Below are 16,061 nucleotides of genomic sequence, written 5' to 3'. Positions count from 1 at the left end.
TATTGCCCCAGTAGAGTGAAGGGGACTCTATAATGCTCATTAAGCACTGTCTTTCGGACGAGACCATAAACCGAGGTCCTGACTCTCTTTGGTCAGTAAAAATCCCAGGATGTCTTTCGAAAAGAGTATGGGTTTAACCCCGGCAACCTGGCTGAATTTGCCCACTAGCCTCTGTCCATCATGACCTCCTAACAATCCTCGCATCATAATTGGCTTCATCACTCTGTCTCTTCTCTACCAATCAGCAGGTGTGTGATGTGCGATCTGGTGCAATATGTCTGCCGTCGTGTCATCCAGGTGGATGAAGAGATTTCCCTCCAAAAATGTGTAAAGCCCTTTGAGTGTCTAGAAAAGTTCTATATAAATGTAAGGAGTTATAATTAATATAATTACAAATATTTTTGGCATACCTCTTACAACTGGGCCATGGCTGGCCAACTGAACTGTGCCTGGGCCTTATTCATAGCACTCGCATTTGTCAAATGAGCTAGGCAATGGGGATTAAACCTGTCTGAGCACGGTTCGGATAGCCTAGTGTGAGTACGCCCTGGCTTTCTTGAGCGTCTGTTCTTATCTTATGCTGAAACCCCATTTTGAACATATGATGAACAATACTTTACATCAGTGAAATCCCAAAATGTATTTTTACAAACATTATTTAAAATCGTCCAAAGAAGGATGAATGTCATTCCAGTTTAGCATGTTTAGTTTAGTTTTTAGGTTATTTGAAATTTTAAGTCGTGGAAATGATTGTTTATTTCTGATTTATGGACTAGGGATACCACAGTACTTATAACATTAGAACCATTTGGTACTATTTTTTTAACTGAACAAATGAAACCTTGACCCTAAAACTGTGATAGAACCGAACCGTGAGCAATCTATACCTCTGCACGCCTACAATAGACCACAGAGTAATGCGGCAGGCCAAAGAATACTTAAGTTATTCCCTTTAAACCATGATGAAAACGAAGAATCAAACAGTCTTTGCTTCCAAACTGTAATTCATCAGATTATTGAAACTCTTAACAGATTATTAAAAGTGAATCCAGATGAACACAAATGTCCTGCGGTGAGTTGAAGTGGACTAATTGGAGAAGTCAAAAGAGAAAAGACATTTTTACTGTCCAGTTTTGACATTTACATTGAACATTAAAGACAAAGAAAAGAAAAGTTTTTAAATAAAATATATATTGAAAACAAAGAAAAAAAAAATTTGTTTTGTGTCACAATCTAAAATAAATATGTTGAATGACATTTCAAACTTACAGCTTTTATTATTGTAAAGTAATGTAATGTAATGTAAAATCTCTGTTTTTATTAACTTTTAAATACACTTGCTGATGGGCAATAAAAAGATGGGCAAATGCTAAAGTACATTAGACTTGCAAACATCCTATGTTCATAACACAACCCTTCTTTCTTTGGAAGTGAAAGCAGCTAGTTAGCTAAGCAGCTAAAAAGTTACACACGAAAAAAATGCTCTCTCTCATTTGAATTATTTTTAATCATATAGAAAGTTATTTAAACCTTATAAGTGATTTAGTAATAATTTAGGACTTCTGTTGGTAGTTAATGGGATCTTTTGCTTATCAGTGTGTGTGTGTTTGTATTGAAGCCAGTGATGCTTTCTGTGTGTGTAGGAGTGCTCGGGCTCCATGTTGATGCTGTGCTGTATGTGTGGGCTGGGGCTGGACATATTGGCCGAGGCAATAGATTGTGTAGTCGAAGCTCTTGTATTGGGTGTAGATTGATGTTGGAGGTGATTTGCTGTTGGGCTCTCGAAACATTTTGTACTAAAGTTCATGTCTCCTAATACAGAGTAGCTACTCTCATACACTCCTTCACACACAACTTCTCCCACAATCTGTCTTAAATATATACTTTGAAAGGTGAAATAGACTGTATGCTGTTTTGTGGGTCTATAATACAGAGTATGATAATGAGCACTGACAAAAGTTGTTCTCTGAATGAATAGCAGTGAGTGTGTTGTGTTGAATTTACATTACAATGCTTTGGTTAAACAACATCTTGTCAGTAAGAAACCGGTTATGTCAGTCATCTTTATAAAGTGATTAATGATTTAATATTTAACATTTGTCCATTATGCTCAATTTACTTTAGAAATGGGTATATGAGAGATGTGTCCTTTACGTGTGTGTGTGTGCGTGTTTGAGAGGAAGAAGCATCAAGGAGTATGTTTGCGGGGCAGTCTCTCTGCTCTGGCCTCATGCCCTGGCAATTATCTCAATGATTTCCTCCTCTTTTCAATTCTCTCCATTTCCACACGGCCGTCCCCTCCATTAAAGGAGCAATTTACCAGAGTGCTGTGACACAGGAGCCAGGAGTAAGAGAGAGAGCGTGAGAGAGTGTTGGGTATGTTTGGGAAGGTGAGGATGAGATTGGAAGCGGGTGTTGAAGGAGGGACATTATGTGGGGAAAAGGAATATTTGTCTCACTACACTGTTCACATTCGGAAATTAAAGATGTTTTTGAAGGCAGGTTGTGAAAAAGTAAATCTGTTATAATATATAGAATTTATAGTTTGATGCTGTAATGATGGACTCTCAAAAATAATAACAGTTCATATTTAATACATATTACTATGTGTAACAGATAAAACAATAATAACACTTGGTAAAAACTTTGTTACTCATACAAAGTTCACCTTTTAGTTTTAATCTCTCTGAAAAACCTGGGTTGACTAGTTCTTGTTGAAAAACAAATCCTCGGACAAATAAGCAGTGTATAAAAGGCACATTATATATGATTGTTTTATTAAAATGTTAAACCACGCTAGAACAGTTGTATATGTTTACTGACTTTTGTTCTTACATTGTGACAAATGTTTAAAGATGCTGTATGTAAGTTTTTTGACTCTTCTAAAGCATCAACATACCCTTATATTTTTGCAAATATTTAGTAAACATGCTGAGTAAACAATCTTGTTTATCTGAAAAACGTTGCTAAAGTCAGATATTGTGCATTGAAAATGTGCGATACGTGCTGGAATGTCTGTTTTTGTTTTTTTCATTTAACCCACACAATGCTAGTTTATTTATATATTTCAGCACCCCGGGTTACCTTTGTGGAAATGCGCTATTTTATTCATTTAGTTAGGAAGGCTCTCAAGATGTGTATCCGCAACCGAAATGTGACCTTCGGTGGAGAGTAAAGGGGGTCACACACCAGATACGCCACACAGCGACATGCATTTTAGAATTCTAAACATAAATTTATATCAGTGTCACAGCGGCGCCGCAAGTCGGCAGCTGTCCCTAGCGCCCAGCCAAGACTTAGGACACTGTTCATATTTCTGCTGTGCCACAGAGCACCATCTGAATAGTTTCATTTTAAATAGCATGCGAATGTGCGATATTTTCAACTGTCATGTGTGCGCTGTGTCGTGTCGCATCCGGTGTGGCGCTCAAAATGAGACGCAGATTCAAAGTTCCACATGAGGTGGTTATTAATTAGCAAATTTTATAAATATTACTAATGTAAACATTAGATGAGCAGGTTACATTATAACTCTGTGTCCTACCAACATGCTACGTGATGAGATTTGCAGTGATGAGCAATTGGACTGTGTGCACCAGACCCAATAGGACAGAAAATTAAATACAGCCATTCAGAAGGACAGAATAGTACACTTACTGCACTCCAATGAAATGGTAAGGTAAATGGTAGTCTGCTGCTGCTGCTTTTAGTAGTATGGCAATAAATGTTATGGTAAATGGCATTCAAACTCACATTATTAGCATTTAACACTGAATAAAGCACATGAGCGGGACCTGAGGTGATCATTGTCATGTTTCTAAAACATATATTTCAGGTGTTGGTTAGAACAAAAACTCGCATGCCATTGCTTTTTAGTTAGAAAACTGTTTAAATCAGCCTTTAGGCACACTTTCAGGCACACTGCTGTTGATGTCGTTAGTCTGGCAACCTGCACTTGCATGTGTTTTGAACCAGGTGTGCAGTACCTAGTTCAACCACTGGGTGTCAAACTTAAATACTGCACCTTTAAATCCAGAGAAATAAGCAATTTGGTGACATGGACTATGTCCTGTGTCACCATGCTAATTACATAATCATACCTTGATTTCTAGTGTGGCTTTATAAAAAATTTTTTTTTTTTTTAAATACAGGAAAAATACCAAAGAAGCTGTAATATGTTGTGCGTTTTATTAGACTGTGTTTTATTAGAGCCTTAAAAATGTATATAGTATGATGAAACTGCTGATTCGTCCTCACGTGATCCCGACCAGAAGTGCCAGAAGAAATCAACTGGCATAATAAAACTCATCTGCTTTCATATTAAGTTTGAATCCTTTAGCTCATACATGTACCTGATTTTTCCTGTAGAATGTAACAAAGGCAACAACTGCCATTATTCCACACTTAGTCAGGGCACTATGATAATATGCCTTGTTTGTTGTGAATATGCACCCTCTAGTGGTGAAAATGACATAATGTGCCTTTAATAACACTATTGAAAAATCAGCAATGTCAAATGGTATCTACACAAATAGAACAACAAAACTAAATGCAATCAAAGTTACTTTAATTAGTAATTGTACTGGATTCTGTGGAGCGAGACAACAATTCCCTGATTGATTCCACATTTACACTGATATACACCAATCACTTGTGCTACTTTTGACATTATCACATCCTATATAAAAAAGTGTCTACCTGTTGTCTAATAATGCATCATAGCAATAGTTGTGTCACACATAGATGTTTGGATCAGAGGTGATGTAGTTCAAAGTGTTTTTCTACAACTTGCCACTTCATAACCTTTTATAATATTCACAGTGGGGGAAAAATTACCTAACTTTTAATGTAATTTCCACTATTTGTCTATTTTGCTATTTATTTCAGAGCCCTCTTGCAGAATCGTATGAGGACAACTTCAGAAAGGCAATGGAGAGGGCGGAGCATGAGGTGGATAGGCGGAGAGCTGTACAGAGTCTCGGCCAATAAGTTATCTCGCACTCAAACCACCTGCACGCCTACAAGTAGACCTGGTAATTATTTTCCAAAGATCATTGCCTAATCAATTAGCAAAATTCTAACCACTGAAAAGATTAGAAATATATATATATATTGCACACTTATTTTTTTTGAATATGTGCCCCTGAGAAGTGTTTTCATGGGTTTTCAATGGTCAGTAAATATATCAGTTGTCTCTAAGTACCTGGTCCAGATTATCAACACATCCGGCGATGGAATGGAGGAGGGGGCTACAGGTCGCTTTCTAAAATAATAAAGCTGTCATCTGTCACTGGCTACAGGTTGAGACACAGAGAGAACGAGAGAGATTGTGAATAGCCTAGATTAAACCTTGAAGCCCTAGTCGGATGTGGAATTAAAGATCAACTCCTGCTCTGCGATGGGAATTCCACACAAACGCACATACACATGTCTATTTATGATCTCCTCAACAAATTGTAGTCTCACCGCACAGGATTGGTACAGTTAATACACACAGACTCCATCACTTTTTCACATAGACTTCCCAATTGCATCCCACATAGCCAGCGAGTCATTTCTCACATGCGCTCAGATCTTGGATTCCTTGCACTATGCCCTCACCGCTCTGTCACTCAGTGCTACAAAGAGTACAGTGTTTATTCCTACTTCTCTCTCAGATTGCCATTTGGCTGCGGCTGACGGTCCCTGACATATAAATAAACACCGTGATATCTTGTCTTAGTTGTACTTGCTGGCCTCCGTCATTACCAATGAACGTGATGACCTTTAATTACACACTGTTAGTCTGGCTTGTTATAAATAAATATGCTGGTGCGCTAGGATGAGGCAAGAGGAACAAACAAGCACAGGCTATAGCTGACTTCAAGGTGTTAATTATGCAGTACATTCACAATTACATTGAGAAAAAGTCTGTTGAACAGCACTTTGGAAATATTTGGAAAATAATTGAAATTTCACAGAGAGGCTAATAAGACCTCAACTGTACTGTAAATATTATAAAATTGTGATGAAATTAGTCCATGAATCTTGGGAAACATTATGATAACTTTGTGGACAAAAGTCTTACACCTCTATAAATTATTATATAGTTTTAATTTATAATAGCGAGTTCTCCTTTTATAATTTTCTCTCACTTTTCATTCTATAGGAGAGTGGTATAATCCATATGTTTCCTCTTCTGGTCATCAAGGAAGAACATCAGCCACACAATATGTGGCCAGGTTAGTATTGTAAGAGATCATTTATTCCCCAGGACAGCAATATATATATAATATCGCCTTAAGGTAGGAGTTATAAACTGAGAAATTTAAATCAACCTAATGTAAGAGGCAAGAGGTAATTGTAGAATAAAGTCATCATGTACAGCGAGTATGGAAAGTATTCAGACCCCCTTAAATTTTACATTCTTTGTTATATTGCAGCCATTTTCTACAATCATTTAAGTTAATTTTCCCCCTCATTAATGTACACAGACAGAATGTTTGCAGATTTATTAAAAAAGAAAAACTGAATTATCACATGGTCCTAAGTATTCAGACCCTTTGGTGTGACACTTGTGTATTTAACTCTGGGTTTGTCGATTTCTTCCGATCATCCTTGAGATGGATCTACACCTTCATTTGAGTCCAGCTGTGTTTTATTATATTTCGGACTTGATTAGGAAAGTAAAACATCTTTCTATATAAGACCTTACAATTCATTATGCAAGTCAGAGCAAAGTAGAATCATGAGGTCAAAGGAACTGCCTGAAGAGCTCAGAGACAGAATTGTGGCATGACATAGATCTGGCCACGGTTACAAGAAAGTTCTGCTGCACTTAAGATTCCTATTAGCACATAGCCTCCATAATCTTTAAATAAAAGATGTTTGGGACGACTAGAACCCTTCCTAGAGCTGGTGTCTGAGCTATCAGGGAGAAGAGCCTTGGTGAGAGAGGTAAAGAAGAACCGACATATTACAAGGGCTGAGCTCCAGAGATGCAGTTGGGAGATGGGAGAAAGTTATAGAAAGTCAACTATTACTGCAGCTCTCCACCAGTCAGGGCTCTATGGCAGAGTGGCCCGACACATGAAAGCTAGCATGGAGATTTCTAAAGAAACATCTGAAGAACTCCAAGATGGTGAGAAATAAGATTCTCTGGTCTGATGAGACCAAGATAAAACTTCTAAGTGGTATGTGTGGAGAAAACCAGGCACTGCTTATCACTTGTCCAATACAGTCCCATCAGTGAAGCATGGGGGTGGCAGCATCATGCTGTGGGGTGTTTTTCAGCTGCAGGGACAGGACGACTAGTTGCAATCGAGGGAGAGATAAATGCGGCAAAGTACAGGGATATCCTGAACGAAAACCTTCGCCAGAGTATTCAGGACCACAGACTGGGCTGAAGTTTTACCTTCCAACAAGACAATGACCCTAAGCACACAGCTAAAGTACCAAAGGAGTGGCTTTACAACAACACAACAGCCCTGACTTAAACCCAATGGAGCATCTCTGGAAAGACCTAAAAATTGCTATCCACCAAAGTTTACCATCCAACCTGACAGAACTAAAGAGGATCTGCAAGGAGGAACGGCGGAGGATCCCCAAAGCCAAGTGTGAAAAACTTGTTGCACCTTTCCCAAAAAGACTCATTGCTCTAGATCAAAAGTGTGCTTCTACTAAATACTGAGCAAAGGGTCTGAATACTTAGGACCATGTGATATATTATTTTAAATTTTTTAATAAATCTGCAAAACGACAATAATTCTGTGTTTTTCTGTCAGTATGGGGTGCTGTGTGTGCATTAATGAGGAAAAAATAAACATAAATGATTTTTACCAAATGGGTGCAGTATAACAAAGAGTAAAAACTTTGGGGGAGTCTAAATACTTTCCGTACAGCTGTATATTTCATACTTCAAAAACTTTCACATTAGTCTAAAAAATGCATGTGTTGAAGCCAATTTATCAAAATGCCAAGTTGTACAATGTGCCACTTTATTACGTAAAATGTGGTTAAACTCTGACTCCACAGAAAAATGCAGGCTGTCAAATAAACTTGCAAAATTGAACATGAGTGGGCTTCCAGCTGTGTATTTTTGTACGGTAGGGCCTAATCTTAGATGCAAAGCGTTTAACATTTATTAATATGCACATCTTATAGCCAGAGAATGTTTATGTCCTAGTCTGCAATCCTTCACGCAAACTTAAACAATGTGTTTCGATGAAGGGGATCAAAACAAGATTGAAATTAGACTATTGCTTCTAAAATAGGATGCTTTTTTGATGTAAGAATCTTAAGTGGCCCTCAGAAAACAGTACAACACAAAATGGTAGTTCACAGCCCCTTTAGTGTGTGTGTGTGTGTGTGTGTGTGTGTGTGTGTGTGTGTGTGTGTGTGTGTGTGTGCGTGCGTGCGTGTGTGTGTGTGTGTATGTAACCATTGACTTTTTACATATTTATTTATTTTTATATTATTTTGTTGCATCAGTCGTGCTGTGCAGAGGAGTTTAGCAATAATACGACATGCCAAACAGAAGAAACAGAAGGCCAAGCAGTACTGCATGTATTACAACCGGTTTGGCAAGTGTAACCATGGCAACACCTGCCCCTACATCCACGACCCCGACAAAGTGGCTGTCTGCACCAGGTTCAGAGCATCTCCACACAGTCTCACATTAAACAAAATGTCTAACACTGTGTAATGTTGAATAAAATAAAATTCTTGTTTGGTTGACAGGTTTCTCAGAGGCACATGTAAGAAGACAGATGGAACTTGTCCGTTTTCACATAAAGTTGCCAAAGAGAAGGTAAATCTGTACTTTTTTACGTACTTTCATCAAGAGTGTAAAAATTAATAGGTTTAAGCTCCATTTACACCTGGTGTGAAGATGTGTTTTCATCAATCCAGTCAACATTATATGACCTTGGTATAATCAGGAAAAAAAGTGTTATAGACAACAGCAGAGACGCATGAAATAGGCTACACATGACAAATTATACATACACACCAGTGCTGCTGAGCGGCCACAGTCATGACATCAATTTCCTACAGTTATTGTTTACTAACGAGGTTACAGCACCAAAAACTGGCCAGGTATATGTAATACAGCGATTTTGGCTATTTTCACAAATATATATGTAAATATATATATGCAAATTGTTTTGAAAATGTTTTTTTGTAAAGTGAAACTTTTTTAGAATGCAAGGGGGGAAATAACATGTAAACGTAGCCTTCATCTAAGCAGAATTGAATCCACACTCATCTGTCACAGTGTAGATCATAATCTGATAGACCTGGTTTCAATCATACCTCAAACATAAAATGTGCAGCTACAGTATTTTATCTTCATAGGGCGGTATTGACAGATGGATTTATGCATAAAGCCATCAGAATCTTAACATAAGTCATGACTGGCCATATGTGGTAGTATCAGGTTACTGTCAGGGCTTGCTGGCCGGTGGGGTGATAATTAAAGATACTATGTCAGGTTCTTAGCTTCCTCTCTCAGGTTATGATGGTGTGTCACAGTCTCAATATCTGTGAGGCAATCCCATAGATTCCCGAGTTACATACTTCGAGGTCTTTGCAGAGGCATTGCCGTCATAAAGACAGGTGGAGATGGGATCAGTATTGACGCAACATGTGACCCATCATATACTAGTCTAGATTCTCCCGAAGTGAACATTACGACCTCATTACTTACCTACCCCTCTCAGACAGACACATTCACGTGTGCATGGTCATTTTTTAGTCTTGAAGTCTGCTGTCTCACCCTGTTACCCCCTTAAGCTGATAACATTATAAAAATATTGCATGTGGAGGATTATTTTCAAATGGAATCTGATGATGTTTGGGCTATTGTCAGGCTATTGTTCATTTATGGGTTTAAATGGTATTTTAGATACCATATATATATATATATATATATATATATATATATATATATATATATATATATATATATATATATATATATATATATATATATATATATATACAGTTGAAGTCAGAATTATTAGCCCCCTATTGATTTTTTTTTTCTTTTTTTAATATTTCCCAAATGATGTTTAACAGAGCAAGGACATTTTTACAGTATGTCTGATAATATTTTAACTTCTGGATAAAGTCTTATTTGTTTTATTTCAGCTAGTATAATAGCAGTTTTTAATTTTTTAAAAAACTATTTTGGGACAAAATTATTAGCCCCTTTAAGCTAATTTTTTTTTTCGATAGTCTACAGAACAAACCATCATTATACAATAACTTGCCTAAATACCCTAACATGCCCAATTCACCTTATTAACCTAGTTAAGCCTTTAAATGTCACTTTAAGCTGTACAGAAGTGTCTTGAAAAATATCAAGTAAAATATTATTTACTGTCATCATGACAAAGATCAAATAAATCAGTTATTAGAAATAGGTTTCTAAAACTATTATGCTTAGAAATGTGCTGAAACAATCTTCCCTTCATAAAACAGAAATTGGGGAAAAAAATAAACAGGGGTGTTAATAAGTCAGGGGGGCTAATAATTCTGACTTCAACTGTATATATATATATATATATATATATATATATATATGTATGTATGTATATATATATATATATATATGTGTCAGAAAAGGTGAAATTTAAAAATAATCGAATTATAACTAATTAAAACTTGATTTCCCTTTTTTTTTGCCAAAAAGCCTGATGGATTAATTGTTGTGCAATGAAATAAAGTGTTACTAACAGAAGAGGAAACACGCATGGACCGTGCTTTTATTCATTCATAGAAAGAACAGTCAGAAAGGCAAAACTGATTGATTTGTATTAAATATTAGCATCATTGACTCATAACAATGTACTGTGCCTATTACTGTCAGTATGTTTGTGTGCTCTTCATACAGTTTCTTTTCTAATTTGCAGTTAAGTGGAAGAAATAAATAAATAAATTGAAATGCAAATCAAAGTATAAATAGCAGAAGTGAACATAGATTTTCCCTACCAGCAAATATTAATTCAACAGCAAATATAAAAGCAGACACCAACCCGCTGTAACGCTGTAACCAATGACTAAATCTACAAAAGACAGACGAAAACATTGGTGAATTGTAGCTCTGACATGGACACAAGGGATATAAATTACTGAAAAACAGATTTGGGTATAGTATATTGATCTCTGTTTTGTTCTGTTGATTTTTAATGCTTTGTAATTTTGTAGGAAACAGTTTAGATCTTTTTAGGGTAAGAGTTGTGTCAGTTATTGCCGTCAGTCTATCACTCCCCGCTCCTTTAGCGCCCCGCTCTCACAGCGCTTGATCCACACTGGCATTTCTCCCCTTGGGTTTTAGATTTTGAAAAGAGAAAAAATTCCACCAACCTGTCCAAACTTTTAGGAAATCGAGTATCAGATTTGCCCAATCCATATGCACAGCGATTTGGCTTGTTTCCCTCGCTCGAAAGCTTGACAGAGTTCCTGCGCGTAGCTACATTTGCTAAGCCACGATTGGTGGGTGGCAGTTTTTGGGTGTGGCTTACCGAAGGATCAATTACAATAATAATAGCCTGCTCATATTAACCTTTATTTTACATCTACAGAATCGTGAGAAAATCGTGGTCTTGATTTTAAGCAAAAAAAAAAAAACGTGATTCTCATTTTAGCCAGAATCGTGCAGCCTTACTCCACATGTAAAACACTTAATTAATATAATTTGAATAAATGGTTTGGAATTGGAAGTTTTATGAGATTATTTACATTTATTATGATTATTTTTTATTTAAATTAAGAATTTAGCAGGATTGCAAACATGTGTGACTTTTTGTTGATTTTGTGTTGGATTCAACAATTGCTAAATGGCAAAATACTTGGGGGTCTGCACAGAGACGTAATGCAATACAAGATTTATAATCACAGCAGGAGTGGCATATGAAGAGGTATAAATGACAGGTTCAGTAGGACCTGGTCAGAAACTTTCCCCACACTTTCTTGTCACAGCAAGACACCTGTTTGCCTTGTTTGTTGGCCACAGAAAAAAGCCCACCCTCATTCACTTTCTGTAAAATATAGTCTTTCTCTCCCCCCTCCTCTCTCCTTATTCCAACACTTGTTCAGACTTTTGCTTGTATTCTGTCCACGGCCCTGCTCTACCAATACCCCTGCACACACACACAGACACTCACACACCGAAACTCTGCACCTGTGACAGTCTTCGCCCTCTACCCCTCCAGTCCAGCGAGAGACCAGCTGTCCACTTGTCTTAAAGGAGCAGAGCCACCTCATCGCAGCAAAAGCCCACCTGCTCGCCCCAACCCCATAATACCCCCACAGCCTCGGGGCTCAATTTAACCCCGCACCCTGTGTGTCATCCATGTATATGCTATGAAGCATGGCTTGAGTTCACGCCTGCAATTGAAAACGATACAGTCCCCCTTCCAAATAACTGAGAAACAAGATCCCCAACCCCCCAAACCCCTTCACCCCAGTCATGGCTGGCGTCCATTTCCCCTCCCCTGCACATAAACACATCATGCAGGTGGTACGACGCCCCGCTTGGGTCAATATTTCTGTTGCAGTTAATTAAGCAGAAATGATATGACCCCCATGGAAATGAGATTCCACTTAAGAGGGCAGCGCAACGCCCCCCCTTCCACCTCCCACCCCGCTCATCGTGCGCCCAAACCTCACAGTCTATTTTAAGCCCAGAGAGCAACTCAAGTCACGTTCAGATTATTCATACATGCAGATTATATTCACCAGGAGTCAGTGCAAATCTGTGCCATTGACACATGCACATAATTACTGATTAGACAATGTGTGATAAATGTGTGTTGTGACAGGGACTTCAATAGATACGTGACATTATACTGGAGCCATATGTATAAAACTCACTTGCGTTTTCCATTACTTACACATGTTAGATGTAAGTGTACACATGTAAGTGGATTTAAGGCTCAGTCGTATTGTTTCCACAGTCAACCTTTTGATATTCAAACTTTAGTGATACAGTTGAAGTTTAATTACCCCCCCCCCCCCCCCCCATATTTTTTCCCAATTTATGTTTAACGGAAAAAAGTTTTTTTTTCAACACATTTCTAAACATAATAGTATTAACTACTAATTTGTAATAACTGACTTATCTTTTCCATGATAACAGTACGTACTATTTTACTAGATAGTTTTCAAAATACTAGTATTCAGCTCAAAGTGCCTTTTAAAAGCTTAACTATGTTAATTTAGGGTAATTAGGCAAGTCATTGTATAACGATGGTTTGTTCTATAGACAATCAAAAACAAATATTGCTTAAGGGGGCTAAAAATATTGAGCTTAAAATGGTTTTAAGAAAATTTAATTATTATTATTTATTCTAGCTAAAAAAAGCAAATATTTGAAAAATAAAAAATCCCAGTAGGGCTGATAATTTTAACTTCAACTATGTTTGTTTTAGTTTTAGTTTTTGTGTTGTTTGATTTTTTTTTTTTTTTTTGATTAATAAAGTAATTTATAATCTCTAAATGAATGTTTCCTTCTTTTCTTGTAGATGCCGGTGTGCTCATACTTTCTGAAAGGGATATGTAATAACAGCAGTTGTCCCTACAGCCATGTCTATGTGTCTCGTAAAGCTGAGGTGTGTGAAGACTTTGTGCGAGGCTACTGCCCTCAGGGAGATAAGGTAAGGCAGTTAGAGGATTTCCATTGCAAAACACGAGTTATTGATTATTCAAATATAGAGGATGATTGTTTTTTTTAAATTAATAAATGTATTAAATTACAAATTAATTAATTATATAATCTGTCTATCTATCCAAGTACTTATTGTGTTATTGTTCTCTAAAATGTAATAAACAAATAGAAAATAACTTGTAAATAGTTTTAATTGAATTAAGTTTCTTTACTGTAACTCTTGTTATTGGCTTGTTAATTTGGGGCCGATCACACCGAACGCACTTTTTGCGTCAAGAGGTGACTTTTTTGAATAATTTAAAACTTTTAACTGCCTGCTGTGCCTTGCGTTTTTGCTGCCGCACGCTGTTTGCTCGCAGTTGAAAAAATTACACTCTGAGCAGAAAAAGCGTGTTATGTCAGTCACGTCTTTTTCAATCTCTAATCAGATGAAAGCAGAGGTGGAGTTTCCATTGAGGTGACAGCAGTGTTTGTGTTGTCAAGGCGACTACAGACACTTTTAAAGATTGAGGAGAGACTGGTGGTCACTTATTCAAATTATCCAGAGACTTTAAAAATCTTAAAATTAGAATATTAATAAATATTACAATTATAACAACATCAACAGCAGCACTCGCGCACAATACGCAGCTGATTCAGTCGTTGTCTAGTGATGTAAAAAGTGCACAGCACTTCTCTTTTTTTTTTGTCAACAAAAACTGCAGTGTGGTGCGCCTCGTATTTTTAGAATGTAAAATTGTGTTCAGTGTGATCGACCCTTAGATCTGTAGCAAGCGTTTCCATCATTTTGCTTCTTTAATCTTTTTCAAAAAATGAAAAGTCTTGCATAACATGTATGTATTAAGCAACATTTTGGTCACACAAATGTTATCAGGCATATAAAAACAATGTTTTACAAAACTCAAATTAAACAAAAACTTTTTCAAGCACGTTAAAGCATAGAACAATCATCACAACCTAAGGTCTTTGCACAATAAAGTCCAAAATTTTCGTATGTGTTTATTTCCGTAGGTATTCATATTCGAAACATTCGTCACGTAAACAAACCTTGCACACTGAGTCCATTGTGTATTAATTAATCCATTCTAAAAAATGCTAAACATTTTGGAGTCGGAGAGTTCAGCTCATTATCACAGAGTTGCGCGAGGTCGAATTTATATTTTGACATGTGAAAAATGTTGGACGAAAATTTCAGATTCAGTGTGCAATAAACATTACAGTCAACTATATTTATCTGAAAAATAATGAGAGAAACAGCTATGAAAAATGTTTTCTCTGAGTTTACATTTTATAGTTACGTATGACTAAAATGTCATTTTTATTTTATTCTGTAAATTACTGTAAATGTTAACTTTTTCTAAATTTAAAGTGGCTATAAATCCCAGCTTAAAATAAATTATAAGGAATAAAAAGCTTTCTTTAAAAAAACCTATACATTTTTTATGCATTTTATCTAGTTTTACATTTTAAATTGCCATTAAAATACAGTAAATTGTTAATAATTGTTTGACTAGGTTTTGTTTTTCTTAAAAATCATGTTTTGGGGCCATAAGTTCCTTCAACTGAAAATAAATTCCTCTTATTTTTACACACTTGTGCACACTTGTGTTGTACCTAAATGGTACAGTAAATGGTGCTGATAAGGAGAAAAAGAATAACTGTTTGGCACATTGTATATTCAGGTCATCCCTGTCAACATATTGTATCTTCATCTACTTGCGTCCAAATAGTTGCTGTTCTCATTATTTCAATGTACATGTACTTTAACATTCATAACACTTGTCGGATTAAAGTGGCTTGCGGTCGATGACTGTTTTATAGGTCTTAATGAATGAATGCCGTTTATTGGTGATGAATTTTTGCAAGAGTTTTAAATAGAGCTCTTAAAACTTGACTGTGTTCCTGATGTTAATCTAAACCTTCATCAAACTGCTTATGACATATGCATTTGGTTTCCTCCATGTTTGTGAGTGAGTGACATATTGAGGGCAGTAACAAGAGAGGGCGACGCGACCCACATTTACTAAGTGTCCTCTTGTGCCCTTAATCCAGCAGGTTCTGACCCATCCATGACCTCTATCTTCACCCTAACACACACGCACTCACACACAGACACAGAGACTCCTGTTTTCCCATCACACCTGTCCCACACAGGAGTGTACAAACCAAGGCTTGCAAGACAGGTGCAGCCCCTGTTATATTGTAATATTTATTGTACCCTTTCTCATATTGTTTGTATAGGTGACATCATTTGACTTATATATGTTATTTGTTACATTTATTGTTAACAGTTTGCTCAGTAATATTTCTTAAAATAATATTTAACAATATGTTTCAGTTCAGTATTACTTAATAGGCTCATTAAAAATACAGCATTTATTAGTCTAGCTTTATTACATGCTAATCAAATTTT

General features: G+C 36.6%; 1 protein-coding gene across 1 annotated transcript in view; it reads left to right on the top strand.

Annotated features, from left to right (window-relative positions):
• zc3h3 (zinc finger CCCH-type containing 3) overlaps positions 1-16,061 on the top strand; it is a 114,503-nt gene that overhangs the window by 78,681 nt on the left and 19,761 nt on the right. The window contains exons 5-9 of the mRNA XM_087257556.1: positions 4,888-5,033; positions 6,149-6,221; positions 8,470-8,628; positions 8,719-8,788; positions 13,506-13,637. Coding sequence (XP_087113682.1) covers positions 4,888-5,033; positions 6,149-6,221; positions 8,470-8,628; positions 8,719-8,788; positions 13,506-13,637 — 580 coding nt within the window. The remainder of the gene's footprint in view (positions 1-4,887; positions 5,034-6,148; positions 6,222-8,469; positions 8,629-8,718; positions 8,789-13,505; positions 13,638-16,061) is intronic.

The sequence above is a fragment of the Danio rerio genome, chromosome 6, assembly GCF_052040795.2.
Source record: "Danio rerio strain M-AB ecotype USA chromosome 6, GRCz13ab, whole genome shotgun sequence".
In the NCBI taxonomy this organism is placed as follows: Eukaryota; Metazoa; Chordata; class Actinopteri; order Cypriniformes; family Danionidae; genus Danio; species Danio rerio.
The sequence above is the reverse complement of the archived record's forward strand: the minus strand, read 5'-3'. Positions and strand labels throughout refer to the sequence as shown.